At 43.1% G+C, this 25072-nt stretch overlaps 1 protein-coding gene across 1 annotated transcript in view; it reads right to left on the minus strand.

Annotated features, from left to right (window-relative positions):
• LOC128689999 (anti-lipopolysaccharide factor) overlaps window positions 1–25072 on the minus strand; it is a 94841-nt gene that overhangs the window by 35836 nt on the left and 33933 nt on the right. Inside the window, exons 2-3 of the mRNA XM_053778474.2 lie at window positions 24112–24264; window positions 23422–23558 (exon numbers count right to left, since the gene is read on the minus strand). Of these exons, the coding sequence (XP_053634449.1) occupies window positions 23422–23558; window positions 24112–24257 (283 nt within the window). The 5' untranslated portion in view covers window positions 24258–24264. The remainder of the gene's footprint in view (window positions 1–23421; window positions 23559–24111; window positions 24265–25072) is intronic.

Consider the following 25072-nt stretch of genomic DNA (forward strand, 5'->3'; position numbering starts at 1 on the left):
AAAAGGTGAATGGAGTAACAGCGCCCTGGACAGTAAAAGCCCAACAGTTGCCATCCTACTAGAAAAGTAAATGTCACTATTGCCGCAAGGTATGGCAACACCGCATACCCAAACAAAAACAGTGGTGAAATTGCCGACCTAGAAAATGTACAGAGAACTTTCACGGCGCGCATAACGGAGATAAAACACCTCAATTATTGGGAGCGCTTGAGGTTCCTAAACCTGTATTCCCTGGAACGCAGGAGGGAGAGATACATGATTATATACACCTGGAAAATCCTAGAGGGACTAGTACCGAACTTGCACACGAAAATCACTCACTACGAAAGCAAAAGAGTTGGCAGACGATGCACCATCCCCCCAATGAAAAGCAGGGGTGTCACTAGCACGTTAAGAGACCATACAATAAGTGTCAGGGGCCCGAGACTGTTCAACTGCCTCCCAGCACACATAAGGGGGATTACCAACAGACCCCTGGCAGTCTTCAAGCTGGCACTGGACAAGCACCTAAAGTCAGTTCCTGATCAGCCGGGCTGTGGCTCGTACGTTGGTTTGCGTGCAGCCAGCAGCAACAGCCTGGTTGATCAGGCTCTGATCCACCAGGAGGCCTGGTCACAGACCGGGCCGCGGGGGCGTTGACCCCCGGAACTCTCTCCAGGTAAACTCCAGGTCCAGGTAAACACAGCTCTTATTGTAGCGCTCTTAAGTGGTGATATCCAAATTAATCCAGAACCTCAAACTATTGTGCAGAGGCAAAACAGACAGATAAATGACGGCGATAATGACCGTCTAGTAGCTAGGAATGATAACCTTAACTCCATATGTAATGCATACATAGGTCAATGTGAGACAATGCAGCCATTATTATCTCAAACACTACCAAACAGGTGCATACACTGTACTAAAGTTCGCATGAAAAACAGAAAAGGCATCTTATGTAAAATGTGTAAGGGGTGGGTGCATGATGGATGTATGTACAATTATAACAACGGTGCCAGAATTCATTTTGTGTGTAACAAATGCACTTTGGCACAGTTACCCTTTAGCAGTGATGACATTGATTTACCTAAATTTAATACAAATGACCCATTGCCATATATTGATGATTATGATTGTTTTATGAAAACAGGCCTTCACTTTATTCATGTCAATGCAAGATCACTTCTTCCTAAATTGGCAGAGATTAGGATTCTAGCTAACAAAATTAGGGCGGCAGTTATAACCATCTCTGAATCTTGGTTGGATGATACGGTGACTGACGACGAGGTCAAAATAGATGGTTACAATATAAAACGCTTAGATAGGAACAGAAAGGGTGGTGGAGTATGTGCCTACATTAGAAATGACTTAGCTTACAACCCAAGACCTGATTTAAATAACAATAAACTGGAGATTCTATGGTTTGAAGTGCTGCTTCCTAAGACCAAACCCATCTTAGTAGGAACTAGTTACCGCCCTCCTACCCAGGACCAGTTCTTAGAAGACTTTTCCAGAGTCTTGTCTGGAGTTGAAAACAATTGCGAGACAATAATACTGGGCGACTTCAATATGTGTTTTCAGCAGCAAAATAACGGGCTATGCAAAAGGTATAAGCAAATTCTAGGATTAAATAGTTACACTCAACTAATTAATACTCCAACCCGGATCACACAGTTCTCAGCCACCCTAATTGACCACATACTTTGTAACCGCTCTGAGAACATTAGTCAGTCAGGCGTCATTACCACAGGTCTTAGTGATCATTTCATCATTTACTGCACCAGGAAAATCACTAGGGATAGGATAGGCCTACACAGGACAATAAAAATGAGGTCAACTAGAAACTACAGTAAAGAAACACTGGTAAATAGGCTACACAATTGTGACTGGACAGAGATAACAAGTTGCACGGACGTAAACGATGCCTGGGAAAAATTCAAAACAATGTTCACTACCATCCTTGATAATATTGCACCAGTTAAAGAGGTTAGGATTAAACGAAGAACTGAACCCTGGATGAATACTGAGATATTAGATAATATGAAATTCAGAGACCAGCTGCTAAAAAGATTTAAAGCAAACAGACAGGATATTGCAGCACTAAATGAATTCCAAAGGGTGAGGAACAGAGTACAGAGACTTATAAAAGGAGCAAAGGCAAAGCACTACTGCTCAAAAATTGAAGAGTATAAGCATAACCCCAGAAAGCTCTGGCAACAACTAAAACAGTTGGGGTATAGCCATAAGCCAGTAGATAGGTCTAACATAGTACTCACTATCGATAATGAGGTATGCCATGAAACATCTAAGGTGGCAAATTGCTTTAATTCATACTACACATCTGTTGCATCAACACTAGTAAGTAAACTACCAGCTGCATCAAATACCTTTAACACAGACTCTGATAAGTTTCAAACATACTATACCAATAAAGGGATAACCCCAAACAGTTGTCAACTAGTAAGTGTATCTCATGACTTTATTCAAAAAGAACTAAGCAGGTTAAACCCAACTAAGAGCACAGGCCCTGATAACATCCCGTCTAAGTTCCTAAAAGATGGTGCTTCTGAACTGTCAATCCCTATTGCTCACATAATAAATCTATCAATCACCACTAATACCGTACCGGAGGGGTTCAAGGAGGCCAGAGTTACTCCTATCTTCAAGAAAAATAGTAGGTCTGATGTAAGCAACTATAGGACTGTTAGTATACTCAGTATAATATCTAAAATTCTAGAGAGGGCGGTGTATTCTCAAGTAGTTAAGTACCTTAATGACAACAACATTCTCCATAGCTATCAATCGGGCTTTAGAAGGTCCTACTCAACCGACACCTCCCTTATGAATCTGATGGATTACCTGAGAACTGAAATGTCAAAGGGGAACCTTATAGGTATGGTAACCTTAGACCTGCAAAAGGCCTTCGATACTGTCAACCACAATATATTATGTAATAAACTTCAAGCTATCGGTATAGGTTCTGTAGACTGGTTTAAGTCCTACCTTAGCAACAGGAGACAAATAGTCAAAATCAACAAAACAGAATCAGAACCCCTGCCGATAACATGTGGAGTTCCCCAAGGTAGTATTCTGGGTCCCTTATTATTCTTATGTTACGTCAATGATATGCCTATCAGTGTCAAGTGCAAACTCCTACTGTATGCAGATGACAGTGCTCTGTTAGTGTCAGGTAAAGACCCCCAAGATATTGCTAATGTTTTAACACTGGAACTGGAGTCCTGCAGCAAATGGTTAGTAGACAACAAACTATCATTACACCTAGGGAAAACTGAAGCCATTCTCTTTGGCACGAAACATAAACTGAGAAGGGTAAATAACTTTAATGTTCAATGTAATGGGGAGCCCATCACTTTGATTTCATCAGTAAAATATTTGGGAATTCCCTTTGACCCATGCATGTCAGGAGAATTGATAGGGAACAGTGTAGTAAAGAAAGCGAATGCCAGACTGAAGTTCCTGTATAGACAAGCACAGTGTCTACCTACTGAGGCTCGCAGGACCCTATGTCTAGCCCTTATACAATGCCATATGGATTACGCTTGCTCTTCATGGTACTCTGCCTTGACAAAAAAACTGAAAGATAGACTGCAAATCACCCAGAACAAAATCGTAAGATTCATCCTGGGGCTGGGACCAAGAGAACATGTAGGCCAGGATGAATTACAGCAGTTGGATATGCTGAATGTTGAAGACAGAGTAAAACAACTGAAGCTAAATCATGTTTATAAAATTGCTCACAAACAGTGTCCAGAATATCTTGCTGTCAATTTTGTCAAGGTTGGGAACCAAAGCAATCATCGCACTAGGGGGAGAGAGCACAACTTTGTAGTACCCACAGTCATTGGCCAGGCTTCAAACACCTTTTATTGTACAGCAATAAAGGAATGGAACAGACTACCCGCACATGTCAAAGCCAGTCATAGCATGAACCAGTTCAAGAAGAGTGCCAAAAGGTGTCTGATGAATGTAGCTACAGAAAGGGAGGGGAATGATTTTCTATTTTTTATCTAACATACGTGTAAATTTTACCTTATTCCTAGTAATGACCCTCGTATTGTAGATAGTCTTAATGACCCTCGTGTAGTAGATAGTCTTAATGACCCTCGTGTAGTAGATAGTCTTTTTAGTATGATAATAAGATGTTATCTTCATTGTAGAATAATAAGAAAATATTATAACCTTTATATTATAATAATAAGGTAAAAGGACCCCAATGGAAATAAGTCACTCTGTCTGACTTTTTTGGGTTATCCTAGGTTCTCTATACATATGCTGCTATGTATGATAATTCTATGTAACTGTATTTGTGTATACCTGAATAAACTTACTTACTTACTTACTTAGTCGAGCCCCTGATAAGGTGCCTACTGTTCAATTTTCAGGCTAAGTACCCTAGGGGACAGTATTTATCAGGACCACCATCTTGTTATAACTGTCCTGTATTATTTCTCAATGGGGTTTTTTCCTGCTCTATCCCAAATTCCGTGTCTCCTCCTTATCCTATGACTAGCTACTTTGATCTTTTTCACTGTTAAAAGAGCAGGTGGTGGCGACATACTTCTGACAGATTGACTATTACCTTCTTTTCTCTCAAATTTTAGTTATTTCCCCGTTTTATTTCTTTCCCATATTTTCATGCTTTTGTCCATTCTGAGTCTCTACCTGATGGAGTATGGCATCGTCTGGTGCTCTGTCGACACTAGGGTGGGACTGGGGTGGGAGCTGCGTGTCACTTTTCCTCATCCTTATATCAGACATAGACAGAGATGTAAATCATAGCACCGTGTCATCCTTCGCAGACGATACTAGAATCTGCATGAGGCTGTCATCCATTGAAGACCCGGTATATCCCCAAGCAGATATAAAAACCAAGTTTTCCAATGGGAAACGGAAAATAATTCTCCAGTTTTCCAAAAAGGAAAACTGGAGAAAATATTAGCTAGAATAGAGTATACTACAAACTCGAATCAAACAATAGAGTGAAAAGTAGTATGAAGGACTTGGGAGTGTTAATGTCAGAGGATCTCATCTTCAAGGATCATAACAGTGTCACTAACACATATGCGAGGAAAATGATAGGATAGATAATGAGAACCTTCAAAATAAGGGATGCCAAGCCAATGATGATTCTTTTTAAATCATTTGTTCTCTCTAGGCTGTACACTAACAGCTCCACGCAAAGCAGGTGAAATCGCAATTCTAGAGAATGTACAGAGAACCTTTACTGCACATATAAGTTCCATCAAACACCTTAATTACTGGGAACACCTGGAAGCACTTGACTTTTACTCCTGGGGTACAAACCAGAGAGACACATCAAAATCTACACATGGAAGATCCTAGAGGGACGTTCCAAATCTGTACATGGAAAGCACTCTCTACGAAAGTAAAAGACTGGGCAGACGGTGCAACATTCCCCAAATGAAAAGTAAGGGCGCCATTAGTACACTAGGAGAAAACACAGTAAGTGTCCAGGACTCAAGACTTTTCAACAGCCTCCCACCAAGTATAAGGGAAATTACCAATAGACCCCTGGCTGCCATCAAAAGGGAGATGGACAAATACCTAAAGTCAGTACCCAGTCAACCAGACTGTGGCTCGTACGTTGGACTACATGCGACTAGCAGCCATGTTGATTAGGCCCTAATCCACCGGGAGGCCTGGTCAATGACTGGCTGTGGAGGCGTTGACCCCTGGAACACTAGGGGCCATAAGGTACAGATCACACAGACCTTGGGAAACAAACCAGCGGTAGTTCCAGGAAGAAAAAATAACTGATAGAAAATTTCAGAAGTGCTACACCACTTCGGATCACTACTGGAGTGGAGGCAGAACAACTGATATTAGTGCCAGCAAATAAAGCTTCCCTACATACCATCATACCACAAATTATATTGTTCAAATTTCGGCAGGAAAGATTGAAAATCAAAGCCTTGTCACTGTGGTTGTACACAAGCCACCAAATGCAGCTTCCCAATAATTCAAGGAATAGCTTTTGAAAATTGATTACTGCCTGGAAAATCTTCCAACCTGAACCCCAAATATCATGCTGCTGGGTGATTTCAACTTAAGATACCTGAAATGGAGGAATGTGGCAAATTATGTCTTGCAGAGATAACCCCAGGAGGCACGACGCAGCTCCGATGAAAATTCACATATATACATGAATTATTAAATCTCCGCAACAAATTCACCTTGAATCAGCAAATAGTGGAGCCAACACGACTGGAAAAGACACTTGACCTTATCTTCACTAATAACGATGATCTGGTGTGAAATATAACAGTATCAAAAAAATACACTCGGATCACATCACAATCGAAGTACAGACGTGTGCTCAAGGCTCCTTACCAGCAAAATGAGATCAGTTGTGAGGGAACCTTCACCAAATTCAACTTCAATAACAGAAACATACAGTGGGATAAAATTAACCATGTTCTTAATGAAACAAGGTGGGAAGATATTCTAAATAACACGGACCCGAACCTTTGCCTAGGAAAAATTAACTCTGTGGAGCTTAAGGTATGCTCAAGGTACATTCCCCCCTAAGAAAAAAGAATAGAATATGTAAACTAGAACGAGAGGGAGGCTCCCTCTACAAAGGCAAAGAATCACAGAGCTGCTCAAAGAGGCCAGTCTGAAATATGGAAGAAGCCACTGATTAGAGAAATAGAAGGTAATGAACCTAAGCTTAATCATACATGAGCTGAAAGCAATAAATGAAATAGAACAAAAAAAAATTCTATTCTTATGCCAAAACTAGACCAAAAACCACATCGTGTATCGGGCCCCTGCTTAAATGAGATGGGACTTACACAGATGGCAGCAAAGAAATGAGTGAGATACTGAAGTCCTAATATGCCTCAGCTTTTAGTAAGGCGTTGATGAGATTGAGGGTTGACAATCTAAATTACTTTTTATGACCGAGACTCAAAATATGGTTAATTCAAGAATTTCTGATATAATTTTATGCCCACAGGACTTTGCAAAAGCAGTTAATGACATAATCATGCACTCTACCCCAGGCCCAAACTCGGGGAACTCCGTGTTCATCAAGAACTGCAAGAAACCCTTTTCATGTGCCTTAAATATTCTATGGACAGGGAGCATAGACACAGGAATTATCTCACAGTCACTAAAAGCAACAGATATAGCTTCACTCCACAAAGGTGTTAGTAAAGCAATTGCAAAGAATAAGAGAAAGATTCCACTAATGTCCCACATCATAAAAATCTATGAAAAAGCAAGATCGCCAACCACTTGGACACCCAACAATTGAACAAGCCAGGGCAGCATGGATTTAGAGTAGGACGCTGCTGCCTCTCACAACTACTGGACCACTATCATATGATCTTGGATGCACTGGAAAACAAAGTGCAAAAGAATAATACACAGACTTTGCTAAAACCTTCAACAAGTGCGATCATGGTGTAATAGCACACAGCATGCGTGATAAATACACAAATAACCCGCACATAGAAGAGAGGAGCTTACGACGACGTTTCGGTTCGACTTGGACCATTTACAAAGTCACACTAACCAGAAGTAACGAACGAACGAACGAAAGTTCAGGTAACATCCCAAATGGGATGAGCGGGGAAGACGGGACAGATGAAGAATTGTGCTGGAGAGAAGTGTTCTTAGTTGTAGAAATAGAGCCAGGGCTTAACCCAGCAGCTAAGTCGATCGTGGGACAGACATTCAAATTCAAATTCAAAGTTTATTCTCTATAAGGATTACAATGCTGAGTTTACAGAAATTTGGTTATTGTTTGGTTTACATGTAGTAAAATTGTGATTACAGAGTGTACCACTAGAACGCTTAGCATGGCTAGGCATTTCGGGCATACTTAGTTTTATTCTTAATTGTAAAATATTAAAAATTATGAGGTAAGTTGGTATTATGGCTAAGTGACTAAATACCAGTTTGTGAGTTTAGCAATGTGAATGCTTTTGTTTTGGCACAGTACATAGTTTCAGTATTGGAGTATCACAGGATTCATTATTTTAAGACTGAGATTAATATTTCCGTTTATGGTCAAATGAGTGAGTGAGTTTAAGTGTGAACCACCAGGTGGTATTCGTGTAGTTAGTTGACGGGGTGTATCAGGGAGATAAGATGTTTTCTAATGGTAGTTTTGAAGGTGATGAATGTGTCTGCAGTTCTAGAGTTCTCAGGTAGGGTATTCCAGATTTTAGGGCCTTTGACATACATTGAATTTTTGTAAAGGTTTAGTCGGACACAGGGAATGTCGTAGAGATGTTTGTGTCTGGTGTTATGCCTGTGGGTTCTGTCACAACTATCAAGAAAGCGTTTTAGGTCAAGGTTGATATTAGAGTTTAAGGCCCTGTAGATATAGATTGCACAGTAGTAAGTGTGGATGTACTGAACTGGGAGCAAGTTTAGATCTATGAAGAGTGGGGGGGTGTGTTGCCAGGGATGGGATTTAGTGATTATTCTTACTGCAGCTTTTTGTTGGGTTATTATTGGCTTTAGGTGTGTTGCTGCAGTTGATCCCCAAGCACAAATAGCATAGGTGAGGTATGGATAAATAAGTGAGTGGTATAGTGTGAGAAGGGCATTTTGCGGCACGTAGTATCGTATCTTGGAGAGGATCCCAACCGTTTTGGATACTTTTTTGGCTATATGTTGGATATGGGTGCTGAAATTCAGGTTGTTGTCAAGGTATAAGCCTAGGAATTTTCCCCCATTATTTCTGGTAATTAGAGTGTTGTCAATCTTAATGTTAATTTGTGCATCTCCTGCTCTGCTACCAAACATAATATAATAGGTTTTGTCAGTGTTAAGCGTAAGTTTATTGGCTGTCATCCAAGTCGATATTTTAATCAGCTCCTCATTCACAATGGTGTTGAGGGTGGCAAGATTAGGGTGAGAGATGACATAAGTCGTGTCATCAGCACAGAGAATGGGTTTCAGGTGTTGGGATACGTTTGGAAGGTCATTGATGTATATGAGGAAGAGCAGGGGACCAAGGACACTTCCCTGCGGAACTCCAGTATCAAGTGGCCGTGTTGCTGATGCTGTGTCTTTAATGGTGACGTACTGATACCTATTAGTAATGTAAGATTTGAAATAAGCAAGTGCATGGCCTCTTATACCGTAGTGATCAAGTTTGTGGAGTAGGATGTCGTGGTCTACTGTGTCAAAAGCTTTTCTTAGGTCAATAAAAATTCCTAGTGGATATTCCTTATTTTCCAATGCTGTGTAAAGCAGATCTAGCATTTTTATGATTGCATCATTAGTGCTTTTATTTTTCCTAAATCCAAACTGGCAGGGGTTGAGTATGTTTTGAGCCGTTATAAATGAATACAGTCTCCTGTGCACGAGTTTCTCAAAGATTTTGGATAGCAATGGTAAGTTAGATATTGGCCTATAGTTGTTTAAGTCTGTAGGGTTACCACCTTTATGTATTGGTGTAACCCTTGCCATCTTGAGTAGTTTCGGGAAGGTGCTAGTCTCTATTGACTTGTTAAAAAGTAATGAAATAGCATGCGAAAGGACATGGGCCGCTCGCTTGTACAGTAATGGTGGGACATGAGACAGATTCCCCGAGTTATTTTTAAGTGACTTTATGATCTCAATGACTTCCGTGGGCTCAGTTGGTGCAAGATAGAAGGAATTAGGGAAATTTCCATCTAGGTAGTCCCCGGCATGGGCATTGGTATGTGGGATTTTACTGGCGAGATTAGATCCTATGTTTGAGAACACACATAGCAGGCTCTTCTGTTGGGACTCCGGTGGGTGAGTGTGGACAGACGAAGAATAGCCGGTGAGAGGAAGGTCTTGAGTTGTAGATGAAAGAGCCAGGGCTAAACCCAGCTGCGTGGCACTGCGAGAGGGCGTGTTGAAAGCATAGAGGAGAGAGCAGACTGCAGACAGTGCTCGCTGGCTGATATGCTTCAGGCTGAGGTGAAGAGCTGGTTTGGACGTCAGGTGTCGGGAGGCTCACGTTGTGTGTTGCGGAAGTGTGTTTTGTGTTTAGCTACACTTCGCTGGTGATGGAGCCACTCTTGGGTCTTTTGAAGTCTCTCTTGGACATCTGGAAAAGTTGCATTCTGAGGTTGGAGCAGTTCAGATTCGTCACGAGGTAAGAGAGTGCGTTTTCAAAAGGAATTTGGTAAGGTTTGGTGCAGGTGTACTTAACAGCTCCCTCTTTCATTAAGAGGAGCATATCAGCTGCACTCATTTCAGATGGGAGGTTGGGGGTGGTGTAGAAGGTTAGAGACCCATTAAAGGCTTGGCTTAGGTAACGGTTGCCTGTGGTTTCTTCTTCGGTTACTTCTTCGACTACTACTTCGTCGTCGTCAGAGGGTTGTTCATAATGTTCTGGTTCTATTTCGTCTTCTGTGACTGTGGCTGTGTTGAGAGGAGGCAGGGAGTGTTGGTCGGTTGTGGTTTGTTGGGCTGGTGGTGGGTGGTGAAAGGTGGCAGTAGATGGTGGTGCTGGTTTTGGAGTAGAGTCTTGGCCAGATATACGAGTAGGACCAGGGTTTGAGGTGAAGTTAACAATGTCTGGAATTAGCTTGAGGAGGTCTTGTGATGGTGGTGAGTCTGGAAAGTTGAAGTTTGGCATGTTGTTTAGGCGAAACAGTTCATTGATTATTGTGTTGAATGAGCCAGGGTTTGCAGCATTAGTGAGGTGTGTATACATCATACAGTATAGCACCTTGGATGGAGCAGCGTCAGGAAGAGCAGAGAGGGACTGGCTGGGTGGAGATGATTGTTGTGTAGCTTGAAGGAATTCGGTGGTATCTGATTGAATTTTTGCAATGGCGGAGTATGTTGGCGATTTAGGGTTGTTCTTCTTGGTTTCTTCAATGATTTTCTTAGACAGGACTTCTTTACGTAGAGGGCATTTTGCTGCAAGGGTGTGGTGAGTACCCTTGCAGTTGAGGCAGGTAGGAGAGGTAGTGGTAGTAGAACATTCCTTGAAGTCATGGCCGTCTTTACCACAGTTTGCGCAGTACTTCTTCCCTTTCAGAGGACAGTCAGGCGTTGAGTAGTGATAGGAGTAGCAGGTCCAGCATGGCGAGATGTGGGCGAAACGTTGGGGTTCTATGTGGCTTGGATGGATATGATAGTAGATGTTGATAAATTAGACACATGTGCAACTCTTGGGTATCTTTATTGAGGAAACGTTTCGCCACACAGTGGCTTCATCAGTCCATACGTAGGAGAAACATGAAGAACAGGAGGAGAATGAGGTAATCAGTCCCTCAGCCTTGAGTCGATGTGTTCAGTCCATCAGTCTTGAGGGACTGATTACCTCATTCTCCTCCTGTTCTTCATGTTTCTCCTACGTATGGAATGATGAAGCCACTGTGTGGCGAAACGTTTCCTCAATAAAGATACCCAAGAGTTGCACATGTGTCTAATTTATCAACATGTCGGTTCTCTGAACCATCCATCTACATAGTAGGAGATGGCTAGGCCGCCAGACAGTGCTCTAGTAGCCATATCGATGTTGGAGAAGGTTAGCTTGATCATTGTAGAGGTATTTTCTGTACCAACAACCTGTCGGTATTGTATACCATTTTGATGTTCACATTGTAGAGGCGTTGGGGATTTTGGTGATATGTTCAATCGACGCCCAGGTACTTTGTTCCTTGATAGAGGTCTTGAGATCCTCAGTCGATAAAGAAGTGATGAGTTTGTCCAGCCGTGATGAATGGTTTGAAAAACCGACAAGTTGAAGATTGAGACACTTATGCAGCATATGGGAATCTTTATTCAGGAAACGTTTCGCCACACAGTGGCTTCATCAGTCCAATACAAAGAGGAAGGCCTTCCTAAAACACCTTCCTGACTCATTACTGCCTACACAAACCTTCTCAATGCCTCCCTTGCCTCTGGATACTTCCCTTCCCTCTTCAAAGCTGCTACTGCTATCCTCCTTCATAAACCCAAAAAAGACCACTCTGATCCTAGAAACTATCACCCTATCAGCCTCCTCGAAACTTTAGGAAAACTCTTCGAAAAACTCATCAACCATCGCCTTCGCAGATACCTGGAACACAACTCTTTACTTTCTGATGGCCAGTTTGGCTTCAGAACACACATATCCACACAGGATGCCATTAACATCATTCTCAACTACATCCACATAAACAAAAAACAAAGAAACAGGACAGCCCTGGTTGCAAAAGACGTTGAGAAAGCTTTTGACACTGTCTGGCACGAAGGGCTCAAGTACAAACTCTGCACTAACTTTAACCTGCCTCTCACTACTCGTAAACTCCTCTGCAACTTCCTAGACGGCCGTACCATGAGAATAAAATTCCAAGGCTGTTACTCTGACTACTTCACACTAAATGCTGGAGTACCCCAGGGATCTGTCCTCTCCCCTACCCTCTACATTTTATACACTAACGACATTCCAACACCTGTATACCAAAACTCCATCACACTAGCCTATGCAGACGACATTACACAACTTATCGCTCATGCCAATATAGATACACTCACACACAAAACACAAAATGAGGTCGACAGGATAGCCATCTGGGAACAAAAATGGAGGATCAAAACCAATGCAGCTAAATCCAGCATTACATATTTTAACTACAGGAAACGTGATCCTCCATTACCTGTCGAGCTCAGAACAGCTGACACCCCCACTTACATCCCCATCACACAATCTGTCACTGTCCTTGGCGTTAATTTTGACTACCTTCTTCGCTTACACGGACACATTCACTCAAGACATGCAATAGCTAGTAAGGCCCTTGCGGGCCTCTACAAGTTGAAACATGCCTCCCAACGCACCAAACTACACCTCTACAAATCCCTAATACGTCCTCTGATAACTTACTCTCCTCTAGCCCTCTCTCTTGCAGCTAAAACGAACTTACTTAAACTGCAGCGTGTCCAGAACAAGGCACTGCGCTGGGTGCTTGATGTCAGATGGGAAGACTTCGCCACAAGCGAGTCTCTCCATGCCCAATTAGACATCCCTGCGCTGAATCTGTACTGGAAGACGCTCAGTGACAGACAGATAGACAAACTTGAGACACGACACGACTACTGGACCTCTCTCCTTGATGAAGACATTCGCAGACCCACAAACCAACACAATCTTTTCTACTCCTTGTATGATCCTGCTCCTAACCCTATTTACAAATAACCTTGGATTCGCTGACAGGTACCATTCTCTGGCCCGCTTTCGCCTTAGCTTTAGGGTTAATACATGGCTCAATTCTACACTCCTCTCTAGCGCTAATCTTTGCCTGTCCCGTCCTTCCCGCTCACCCCACCGGAGTCCCAATAGAAGAGCCTGAATTTCTCTTCTCAATATCCGTCCCACAATCGCCTTCGCTGCTGGGTTAAGCCCTGGCTCTATTTCTACGACTAAGAGCACTCCTCTCCAGCACTATTCTTTGTCTGTCCCGTCTTCCCCGTTCATCCCATTTGGGATCTTACCTCTACTATCGTTCGTTCGTTACTTCTGGTTAGTGTGACTTTGTAAATGGTCCAAGTCGGACCGAAACGTCGTCGTAAGCTCCTCTCTTCTATGTGCGGGTTATTTGTGTATCGTTCCAGTCACGGTATTGTGCCTTTTTTTGTTATGCGTGATAAAAGAATAACAGGAAAAGTTGGCAAATGGATCTATAACTGCCCAACAAACAGAACACAAATATTAATAGTAAACAGAGTAAATTCAGAGGCAGCTACAGTGAAAAGCTCTATTCCACAGGGTACAGTATTCACCCCAATCCTTTTCCTCATCTTCATATCTGACATAGAGATGTAAGCCACAACATCGTGTCCTGCTTTGCTGACGATACCAGAATATACATGACAGTGTCATCCAATGAGGACACTGTAATTCTCCAAGCGGACATTATCCAAGTCTCTAAATTGGCGTCAAAGCACAATATGATGTTCAATGAAAACAAATTTGTTACTCTGCTTTGAAAAACTTGGAGAAATAAAAACTGGATCGGAGTATAAAACAAATTCCAATCACATAATGGAGTCATAAACTAATTTAAAGAAACAGGGAATGGTGATGTCATTGAATCTCACTTTCAGAGATCACATCAATGTCTCTACCTCATCTGCTAGGAAAATAATAGGATAGATAATGAAAACCTTCAAAGTTAGAGATGCCGAGCCAATAATGATTCTCTTCAAATCGCTTTCTCTCTCTTGGCTTGAGTACTGCTGTACACCAATGCCCCCTTTCAAGGTAGGCAAAATTTGCAGACCTGGAGAACATACATAGAACTGACACTGCAAGTATAAGTACAATAAAGCACCTAAATTACTGGAAACGGTTGAAGTCCCTTGACCTGTACTCCTTGGAATGTAGGCTGGAAAGATACATAATATACACGTGGAAAATCTTAGAGTGACTAGTTTACCTGGAGAGAATTCCGGGGGTCAACGCCCCCGCGGCCCGGTCTGTGAACAGGCCTCCTGGTGGATCAGAGCCTGATCAACCAGGCTGTTGCTGCTGGCTGCACGCAAACCAACGTACGAGCCACAGCCCGGCTGATCAGGAACTGACTTTAGGTGCTTGTCCAGTGCCAGCTTGAAGACTGCCAGGGGTCTGTTGGTAATCCCCCTTATGTGTGCTGGGAGGCAGTTGAACAGTCTCGGGCCCCTGACACTTATTGTATGGTCTCTTAACGTGCTAGTGACACCCCTGCTTTTCATTGGGGGGATGGTGCATCGTCTGCCAAGTCTTTTGCTTTCGTAGTGAGTGATTTTCGTGTGCAAGTTCGGTACTAGTCCCTCTAGGATTTTCCAGGTGTATATAATCATGTATCTCTCCCGCCTGCGTTCCAGGGAATACAGGTTTAGAAACCTCAAGCGCTCCCAGTAATTGAGGTGTTTTATCTCCGTTATGCGCGCCGTGAGGTTCTCTGTACATTTTCTAGGTCAGCAATTTCACCTGCCTTGAAAGGTGCTGTTAGTGTGCAGCAATATTCCAGCCTAGATAAAACAAGTGACCTGAAGAGTGTCATCATGGGCTTGGCCTCCCTAGTTTTGAAGGTTCTCATTATCCATCCTGTCATTTTTCTAGCAGATTCGATTGATACAATGTTATGGTCCTTGAAGGTGAGATCCTCCGACATGATCACTCCCAGGTCTTTGACGTTGGTGTTTCGCTCTATTTTGTGGCCAGAATTTGTTTTGTACTCTGATGAAGATTTAATTTCCTCGTGTTTACCATATCTGAATAACTGAAATTTCTCATCGTTGAACTTCATATTGTTTTCTACAGCCCACTGAAAGGTTTGGTTGATGTCCGCCTGGAGCCTTGCAGTGTCTGCAATGGAAGACACTGTCATGCAGATTCGGGTGTCATCTGCAAAGGAAGACACGGTGCTGTGGCTGACATCCTTGTCTATGTTGGATATGAGGATGAGGAACAAGATGGCTGAGTCAGCAGAACAGGTCAGGAGACAACAACACGACACAACTCCCGATAAATGGAATTGAGGGGGATTTGGAAGGATAAAACCATGGATTAAACCTTTCTGATCTACCAGAATGGAAAGGAGTTAGAAGTTAATTGAGGAAGCCAGACTGTGAAGTGAGATGGGAAGGGGAGTGTGTAATAAAGGGTTAACTGTAAGGGTTTTGTGAAGTTAAGGGAAAAGTGAGCAGTGAAGAGGGTTTTGAAGAGGAAATTTTACTAGTAATTCAGTGGTGATTGCTAAAGCAGACACTAAGTGTACTAGGGACTGGAAAAAAGAAATAAATATTATTGTATATGAGTAAAAGAGCGAAGAGTGAAAATGGCAGGCATTAGGGGGTTACAGGCTGCCATAATTATATTTATAGTTCTTCTTCAATTCCATGAAGAAAGAAATCAGTCATGGGGGCTGGAAAAGGTGAATGGAGTAACAGCGCCCTGGACAGTAAAAGCCCAACAGTTGCCATCCTACCAGAAAAGTAAATGTCACTATCGCCGCAAGGTATGGCAACACCGCATACCCAAACAAAAACAGTGGTGAAATTGCCGACCTAGAAAATGTACAGAGAACTTTCATGGCGCGCATAACGGAGATAAAACACCTCAATTATTGGGAGCGCTTGAGGTTCCTAAACCTGTATTCCCTGGAATGCAGGAGGGAGAGATACATGATTATATACACCTGGAAAATCCTTGAGGGACTAGTACCGAACTTGCACACGAAAATCACTCACTACGAAAGCAAAAGACTTGGCAGACGATGCACCATCCCCCCAATGAAAAGCAGGGGTGTCACTAGCACGTTAAGAGACCATACAATAAGTGTCAGGGGCCCGAGACTGTTCAACTGCCTCCCAGCACACATAAGGGGGATTACCAACAGACCCCTGGCAGTCTTCAAGCTGGCACTGGACAAGCACCTAAAGTCAGTTCCTGATCAGCCGGGCTGTGGCTCGTACGTTGGTTTGCGTGCAGCCAGCAGCAACAGCCTGGTTGATCAGGCTCTGATCCACCAGGAGGCCTGGTCACAGACCGGGCCGCGGGGGCGTTGACCCCCGGAACTCTCTCCAGGTAAACTCCAGGTAAACATCATTTGAGGCATTAAGCAGTTCTGTGCAAACAAGTGACTGCAATGTACAGGCCAACCCCTCCCCCCATTTTGCCTGTTCACTCTGTCACATCTGTATAGTTTGTAACCTGGGATCCATATTTCGTTGTCCAAGTGATCCTTTATGTGGGCCTCAGTGAAAGCCGCGAACATTGCCTTTGCCTCTGCAAGCAGTCCACGGATGAAAGGTATTTTATTGTTTGTTGCTGGCTTTAGACCCTGTATATTTGCAAAGAAGAATGTCATCGGACTGGTGGTATTGTTGGTACTGGGGGGGGATTTTTTTTCCGGCATTAGTATCTGTATCTGTTGGTTTGAAGTGGAGGCCATCGACTGTGGTTCCACTCCAGGAATGACTGGATTTGGTGTACGATTTCTGCCATTTCCTGCCAGTTTTTTTTCCTTCCTGGCACTAAAAAACCTCTCCCTCTTGAGTGGCTGTGGCTACCCAGGTTTTCCCATGGCCTGGATGTTTTGTATCTTTTTGTACCCTTTAGATGGTGTGCCTGGCAATTTAAGTTATAGCACAGTCTTTCCTGTACTGAAGAGGTACACATTTCAGGGTGAAAAAGCTTACAGGAAGGGAGTTTGCATTTTCCTGTTGTCATATGTGCATGGCATTTTCTAGGGTGGTCATAGTTGCACGTCCCGTCTGTTTTTCCAGATTTCCCATGTCTGCACAGGCTTGGTTTCCGTTTGCCTTGGGTTTCTGTGACTGTATTCCCTGTTGGTGCATGTTTCCCTGTCTTATTCCTATCCTCCCTAGCACCAACAATGGAGCTCCCACCAGTTGTTTTTGGTAATATATCCTCACTATAGCTAGTGGAGTCCTCTTGTTTGCTATTTCCTGTGGTATTTCTAGTTTGCAATATTGGTTTTATCTTATCTTTGACTACACTTGTTTCCCCACTACGGCTCCTGTCCCCTATGAGGTCATTTATATGTATTCCTTCCTGTGTATAATTCCCGACTACCTGGACAAAATCTCAGCTTCACCATTACTGTCTCCCAGGACAGCACCTCCAGTTTCACCATTATTGTCTCCCAGGACAGCACTATCAGCCCCACATTTACTGACTACCAGGACATCACCTCCAGCCTTACAGTTTCTGACTACATGGCCAGTATCAAGGGCAGTACCATCCAGCCCAGACTTTTTTGTTCCCATCTGTTGTAGAAAGCTTCCAGGTTGTCTATGAAAGCAGCTTTGATGTTATCCTCTTTTAATACCCTTGTGATTTTAGTCCACAGATTTTCCTCATTTGGGCATACCCAAAAACACTTCCCTGTTTTAATACTGCTTGTAGCTAGTTCTTGGATATCTGCACAAGGGGCGTGACACCAATTTCCACAAAAATGACAATTTATCCATGTGGAAGCCCGTTTGTTTGATTGACTGCAGACTATACAGAGCTTTATAATGATTTGAGTGGTTGATTTACTGTAATTCTACTAGCAACCTCTTGAATACTCTATTAATAACCTCCTTAAAAATGACAGGATGGATAATGAGAACCTTCAAAACTAGGGAGGCCAAGCCCATGATGACACTCTTCAGGTCACTTGTTCTATCTAGGCTGGAATATTGCTGCACTCTAACAGCACCTTTCAAGGCAGGTGAAATTGCCGACCTAGAAAATGTACAGAGAACTTTCACGGCACGCATAACGGAGATAAAACACCTCAATTACTGGGAGCGCTTGAGGTTTCTAAACCTGTATTCCCTGGAACGCAGGAGGGAGAGATACATGATTATATACACCTGGAAAATCCTAGAGGGACTAGTACCGAACTTGCACACGAAAATCACTCACTACGAAAGCAAAAGACTTGGCAGACGATGCACCATCCCCCCAATGAAAAGCAGGGGTGTCACTAGCACGTTAAGAGACCATACAATAAGTGTCAGGGGCCCGAGACTGTTCAACTGCCTCCCAGCACACATAAGGGGGATTACCAACAGACCCCTGGCAGTCTTCAAGCTGGCACTGGACAAGCACCTAAAGTCAGTTCCTGATCAGCCGGGCTGTGGCTCGTACGTTGGTTTGCGTGCAGCCAGCAGCAACAGCCTGGTTGATCAGGCGCTGATCCACCAGGAGGCCTGGTCACAGACCGGGCCGCGGGGGCGTTGACCCCCGAAACTCTCTCCAGGTAAACTCCAGGTAAATGAAGCTCTAGCTATTTGTATTTCTATTTCTAACTAATTGGACAGCTTACCGTGTACGTTCCTGATTTGTATTTATTGTTTGTGTTTGATAAGGGCGCCTACAACCCCATCCGTTTACAGTCTGCTTTATTGTCCAACGAAACCGTTTGAAACCAGTCAAGGGTTCGGACCATCAAGGGTTCGGACCAGTCGAGGGTTCGGACCAGTCGATCTGATCTGATCAGTGGGTCACTTATTTAAAACATACTAGTCGGTGATTTGGGCTAACACATGAAGGATCTACTTGAAATTGTCTACCCGAGTAATATGTGATTTGATTGATACAAAAGTATAACTTGCGTGTTGAAGAGCCGGTGATTTCTGGCAGCTCCTACAGTGACGAACGGTCGAGCCTCAACCCTCGTTTATCAATCGCTGTATCTAGCTATTCTAGTTTTTTTTTTTTCGTCTCCACCACAATAAATGCTATATTATCACTATAGTTGACTGGTGGAAATTTTGGAGGAAGAACGCTTTTTCTGTAGTAATAATTGCTTCTCGTTGTGTATATTGTGACCGCTGGTAACTACAGGTTACCTGGAGTTTACCTGGAGAGAGTTTCGGGGGTCAACGCCCCCGCGGCCCGGTCTGTGACCAGGCCTCCTGGTGGATCAGCGCCTGATCAACCAGGCTGTTGCTGCTGGCTGCACGCAAACCAACGTACGAGCCACAGCCCGGCTGATCAGGAACTGACTTTAGGTGCTTGTCCAGTGCCAGCTTGAAGACTGCCAGGGGTCTGTTGGTAATCCCCCTTATGTGTGCTGGGAGGCAGTTGAACAGTCTCGGGCCCCTGACACTTATTGTATGGTCTCTTAACGTACTAGTGACACCCCTGCTTTTCATTGGGGGGATGGTGCATCGTCTGCCAAGTCTTTTGCTTTCGTAGTGAGTGATTTTCGTGTGCAAGTTCGGTACTAGTCCCTCTAGGATTTTCCAGGTGTATATAATCATGTATCTCTCCCTCCTGCGTTCCAGGGAATACAGGTTTAGAAACCTCAAGCGCTCCCAGTAATTGAGGTGTTTTATCTCCGTTATGCGCGCCGTGAAAGTTCTCTGTACATTTTCTAGGTCGGCAATTTCACCTGCCTTGAAAGGTGCTGTTAGAGTGCAGCAATATTCCAGCCTAGATAGAACAAGTGACCTGAAGAGTGTCATCATGGGCTTGGCCTCCCTAGTTTTGAAGGTTCTCATTATCCATCCTGTCATTTTTCTAGCAGATGCGATTGATACAATGTTATGGTCCTTGAAGGTGAGATCCTCCGACATAATCACTCCCAGGTCTTTGACGTTGGTGTTTCGCTCTATTTCGTGGCCAGAATTTGTTTTGTACTCTGATGAAGATTTAATTTCCTCATGTTTACCATATCTGAGTAATTGAAATTTCTCATCGTTGAACTTCATATTGTTTTCTGCAGCCCACTGAAAGATTTGGTTGATGTCCGCCTGGAGCCTTGCAGTGTCTGCAATGGAAGACACTGTCATGCAGATTCGGGTGTCATCTGCAAAGGAAGACACGGTGCTGAGGCTGACATCCTTGTCTATGTCGGATATGAGGATGAGGAACAAGATGGGAGCTAGTACTGTGCCTTGTGGAACAGAGCTTTTCACCGTAGCTGCCTCGGACTTTACTCTGTTGACGACTACTCTCTGTGTTCTGTTAGTGAGGAAATTATAGATCCATCGACTGACTTTTCCTGTTATTCCTTTAGCGTGCATTTTGTGCGCTATTACGCCATGGTCACACTTGTCGAAGGCTTTTGCAAAGTCTGTATATATTACATCTGCATTCTTTTTGTCTTCTAGTGCATTTAGGACCTTGTCGTAGTGATCCAGTAGCTGAGACAGACAGGAGCGACCTGTTCTAAACCCATGTTGCCCTGGGTTGTGTAACTGATGGGTTTCTAGATGGGTGGTGATCTTGCTTCTTAGGACCCTTTCAAAGATTTTTATGATATGGGATGTTAGTGCTATTGGTCTGTAGTTCTTTGCTGTTGCTTTACTGCCCCCTTTGTGGAGTGGGGCTATGTCTGTTGTTTTTAGTAACTGAGGGACGACCCCCGTGTCCATGCTCCCTCTCCATAGGATGGAAAAGGCTCGTGATAGGGGCTTCTTGCAGTTCTTGATGAACACAGAGTTCCATGAGTCTGGCCCTGGGGCAGAGTGCATGGGCATGTCATTTATCGCCTGTTCGAAGTCATTTGGCTTCAGGATAACATCGGATAGGCTTGTGTTAATCAAATTTTGTGGCTCTCTCATAAAAAATTCATTTTGATCTTCGACTCTCAGTCTGGTTAGCGGCTTGCTAAAAACTGAGTCATATTGGGACTTGAGTAGCTCACTCATTTCCTTGCTGTCATCTGTGTAGGACCCATCTTGTTTAAGTAGGGGCCCAATACTGGGCGTTGTTCTCGATTTTGATTTGGCATAGGAGAAGAAATACTTTGGGTTTCTTTCGATTTCATTTATAGCTTTTAGTTCTTCCCGCGATTCCTGACTCCTAAAGGATTCTTTTAGCTTAAGTTCGATGCTTGCTATTTCTCTGACCAGTGTCTCCCTGCGCATTTCAGATATATTGACCTCTTTTAGCCGCTCTGTTATTCTTTTCCGTCGCCTGTAAAGGGAGCGCCTGTCTCTTTCTATTTTACATCTACTCCTCCTTTTTCTTAGAGGAATAAGCCTTGTGCATACATCGAGTGCCACCGAGTTAATCTGTTCTAGGCATAAGTTTGGGTCTGTGTTGCTTAGTATATCTTCCCAGCTTATATCGGTTAGGACTTGGTTTACTTGGTCCCACTTTATGTTTTTGTTATTGAAGTTGAATTTGGTGAATGCTCCCTCGTGACTAGTCTCATTTTGTCGGTCTGGGGCTCCTCGCATACATGTCTGAACCTCAATTATGTTGTGATCTGAGTATATTGTTTTTGATATGGTGACATTTCTTATCAGATCATCATTGTTAGTGAATATGAGGTCTAGTGTATTCTCCAGTCTAGTAGGCTCTATTATTTGCTGGTTTAAATTGAATTTTGTGCAGAGATTTAAAAGCTCGTGTGAGTGTGAGTTTTCATCAGAGCTGCCTCCTGATGTTATTACTGCAACAATATTATTTGCTATATTATTTGCTATATTATTTGCTATATTATTTGCTATATTTGCTATATTATATGTGTAGTGATACTGGTCCTGTGGGGAGCAGCAGCAGGATAATACTGCACCACCTCTAGGGGCCCTTAACAACAACAACAGTTTGGTGTGTGTCATGGGCACCAACACATGGTGTGTGATTCTCTCCTACTTTATCCATTTATCAGCGATGCAGATTACATGGTGAGTTTAAATATGTGGCCTGTAGTTATAACTTTTCTCTTGACATATGCAAGACATCACCATCCCTGTAGAAGCCATTATTAGATGTACTAGTCATTATATTTTGTTGTTGCAGAAGTACTATGAAGATTCTATGTTCAATAAAGCCTAGAGATAAGGCCTGTGTTTCTATCACAACAATATGAAATTCACAAGTATACGTCTGGTATTTCAAGAAAAAAGAAACTAATGAAAGTCACTCCTCTCCACTAAGTACCATTATAATACTGGTTAGTTGCTATTACAACACTGTATTCTGCTATTCACTGGTATCACTAGATTATATGCGAGTACACTAGCAGGCCAGGAAGATTATTAAAACAGCTGACCAGTGTGGTAAGATTCTGGCGACTTCTGGCACCTGCCTCTATAGGCTTATCACTTCATTTACAAATTCACCTGTTTTCAAATGACACTTTAGCCTTTATCATCTATATACTAGGGAGCCACTGTAGTATACACTATACACTATGTATACACAATGTTATCAGGGAGACTTTCTTTCCTCTGACAAAGAAAAGTTCTATTATTATTATTTTGCACACGGAACACAGGCCTATGATTCCTCTCTGGCAGTAAACTCTGCTAGGTAGTGCACACTAATTCTCCTTTTTTGACTCAGTATATAATGTTTTCCGCCCAAGATTGGTTCCAGGCGCTAGAGGGATGTATCGTATAGGATTGATGGCACAAATTAAAGTTCTAGCACGTAAGAGCGACAGTGAAAACACGAGAAAACCCGGAGCACAACGAGGCAGGAAGATCGTGGGTTATTAAAAATGTCCCAAATCTGCATACGGAAATCACTCCCTATGAAAACAAAAGACTTGGCAGGCGGTGCAACATCCCCCCAATGAATAGCATTGGTGCCATGAGTACGCTAAGACACAGCACAATAAGTGTCAGGGGCCCAAGATTGTGCAACTACCTCCCAGCATACATAAGGGGGGGGGATTACCAATAGACCCCTGACTGTTTTCAAGAGAAAGCTGAACAGGAACCTGAAGTCAATAGCTAACCAGCCCTGCTGTGGTTCATACGTTGGTTTGCGTGCGACCAGCAGCAACAGCCTGGTTGGTCAGGCCCTGATCCACCGCGAGGCCTGGTCATGAACCGGGATTGGGGGGGAGGGGTGTTGATCTCCGAAACAACCTCCAGGTATATTCCAGATATAAAACTCTCCTGGTAGACTCTGGGTAGAGGAAGAGTACTGACTTGAAACACAGAGCAAAGGATGAGGTCTGACCTAAAGCACAGAGCAGAGGACGAAGTCTGACCAGCACTACAACTACCAACCTCTCCCCAAAGCAGTGGTCCATCCTGGGCAAGTGACGGAGGCCTTGTGGTGCAGTCTCCACCTACTGAAGTAAGGCTGCGTTCTGAGAGTACAGTAGTGGCCCAGGAGCTCTATCTCACGTACTGTAAACAGCCGCCTGTGGTAAAATCAAGAGTAGTTAAAAAATAAACGAGAACAAGAAATTGACGGTTATAAGTAAGACATATGTGCATTATGGAAAAGTTTGGCTTCTTTATTTACCAGACGTTTTTCCTATTAGCAGGCGAACATGTATCTTACTTACCTATTTGTGTGTGTTGCATTCCATTAATATAATGACAAATTGAAGGTACATTTGATTATGTCCTGCAACTGATATTACAAACAGCTTAGTTATATCTTACTGAACCTTTCCTTTTTTTTTTTTTAATGAGGTGGAATAAAATAAAATTTACTTCTGGTATACAGCATAGGTAAGCCAGGGGTTACTTCATCAGTGATAACCAGCACCGGTATACCAGTCATCTGTTACCTCTGTAGCTACTTTTTTAAATAAACCCTCACCTGTGTAGCCACATCTGTATGTTTACCTGGAGTTTACCTGTGTATATGTGTTTCTGTGCCCATACAGTAACCTATAGATGTTTAAGAATTAAATGTTTCATGTTTGGTTGTACCTGTCGGAAACAAGAGAACACATAAATACTCACTTGAAGATATGGTCTGCGAGTACAGACACAATCTGTGAGAGGTCGAAGGGCTTGGCTGGTGCTGGTGAGGGAGCCAGCAGCAGCAGCACCAGCAGTGACAACACTGCCACGCCTGACAACCTTCCTGACACAACCGATGCTGACATTTTCACACTGCAACAACATAATGATGACATGTTGACATTGCAACTTTGCAATGTTGACATATTGACACTGCAACATGACAAACTGTTGGTTCATGTAAAGCCTTAGTTACACATTTACTTATTTTTCCCTCATGGATCTTTCTAACTTATTTTAATGGCTGCCCAAAGAACTTGATTCATGGCCTCGCAATCTGCATGGTCGTTAGTTTACTTGTCTGCAACTCTATTGCCCTACCAAAAAAAAATTTTTGTATCATTTCAAAGCCTAAGTTTTTCCATTTTGAATTCAGTATTTGGAGTTCATTATTATCCTTACACATGCAACCCACATAGCACTGTAACAGAGAGAAACAGACATTTTTATAGACAACGACACACACACACACACACACACACACACACACACACACACACACACACACACACACACACACACACACACACATGTCCTACGATGAAAGGTTGAGGGAAATCGGACTAACGACACTGGAGGATAGAAGCGTCAGGGGAGACATGATAGCGACATACAAGATACTGCATGGAATAGATAAGGTGGACAGAGACAGGATGTTCCAGAGAGGGGATACAGAAACGAGGGGTCACAATTGGAAGCTGAAGACTCAGACGAGTCACAGGGATGTTAGGAAGTACTTCTTCAGTCATAAAGTCGTCAGGAAGTGGAATGGCCTAGCAAATGACGTAGTGGAGGCAGGAACCATACATAGCTTTAAAACGAGGTATGACAAAAGCTCAGGAAGCAGAGAGAGAGAGGACCTAGTAGCGATCACTGAAGAGGCGGGGCCAGGAGCTGAGTA

Source organism: Cherax quadricarinatus, chromosome 25 (assembly GCF_038502225.1).
Source record: "Cherax quadricarinatus isolate ZL_2023a chromosome 25, ASM3850222v1, whole genome shotgun sequence".
In the NCBI taxonomy this organism is placed as follows: domain Eukaryota; kingdom Metazoa; phylum Arthropoda; class Malacostraca; order Decapoda; family Parastacidae; genus Cherax; species Cherax quadricarinatus.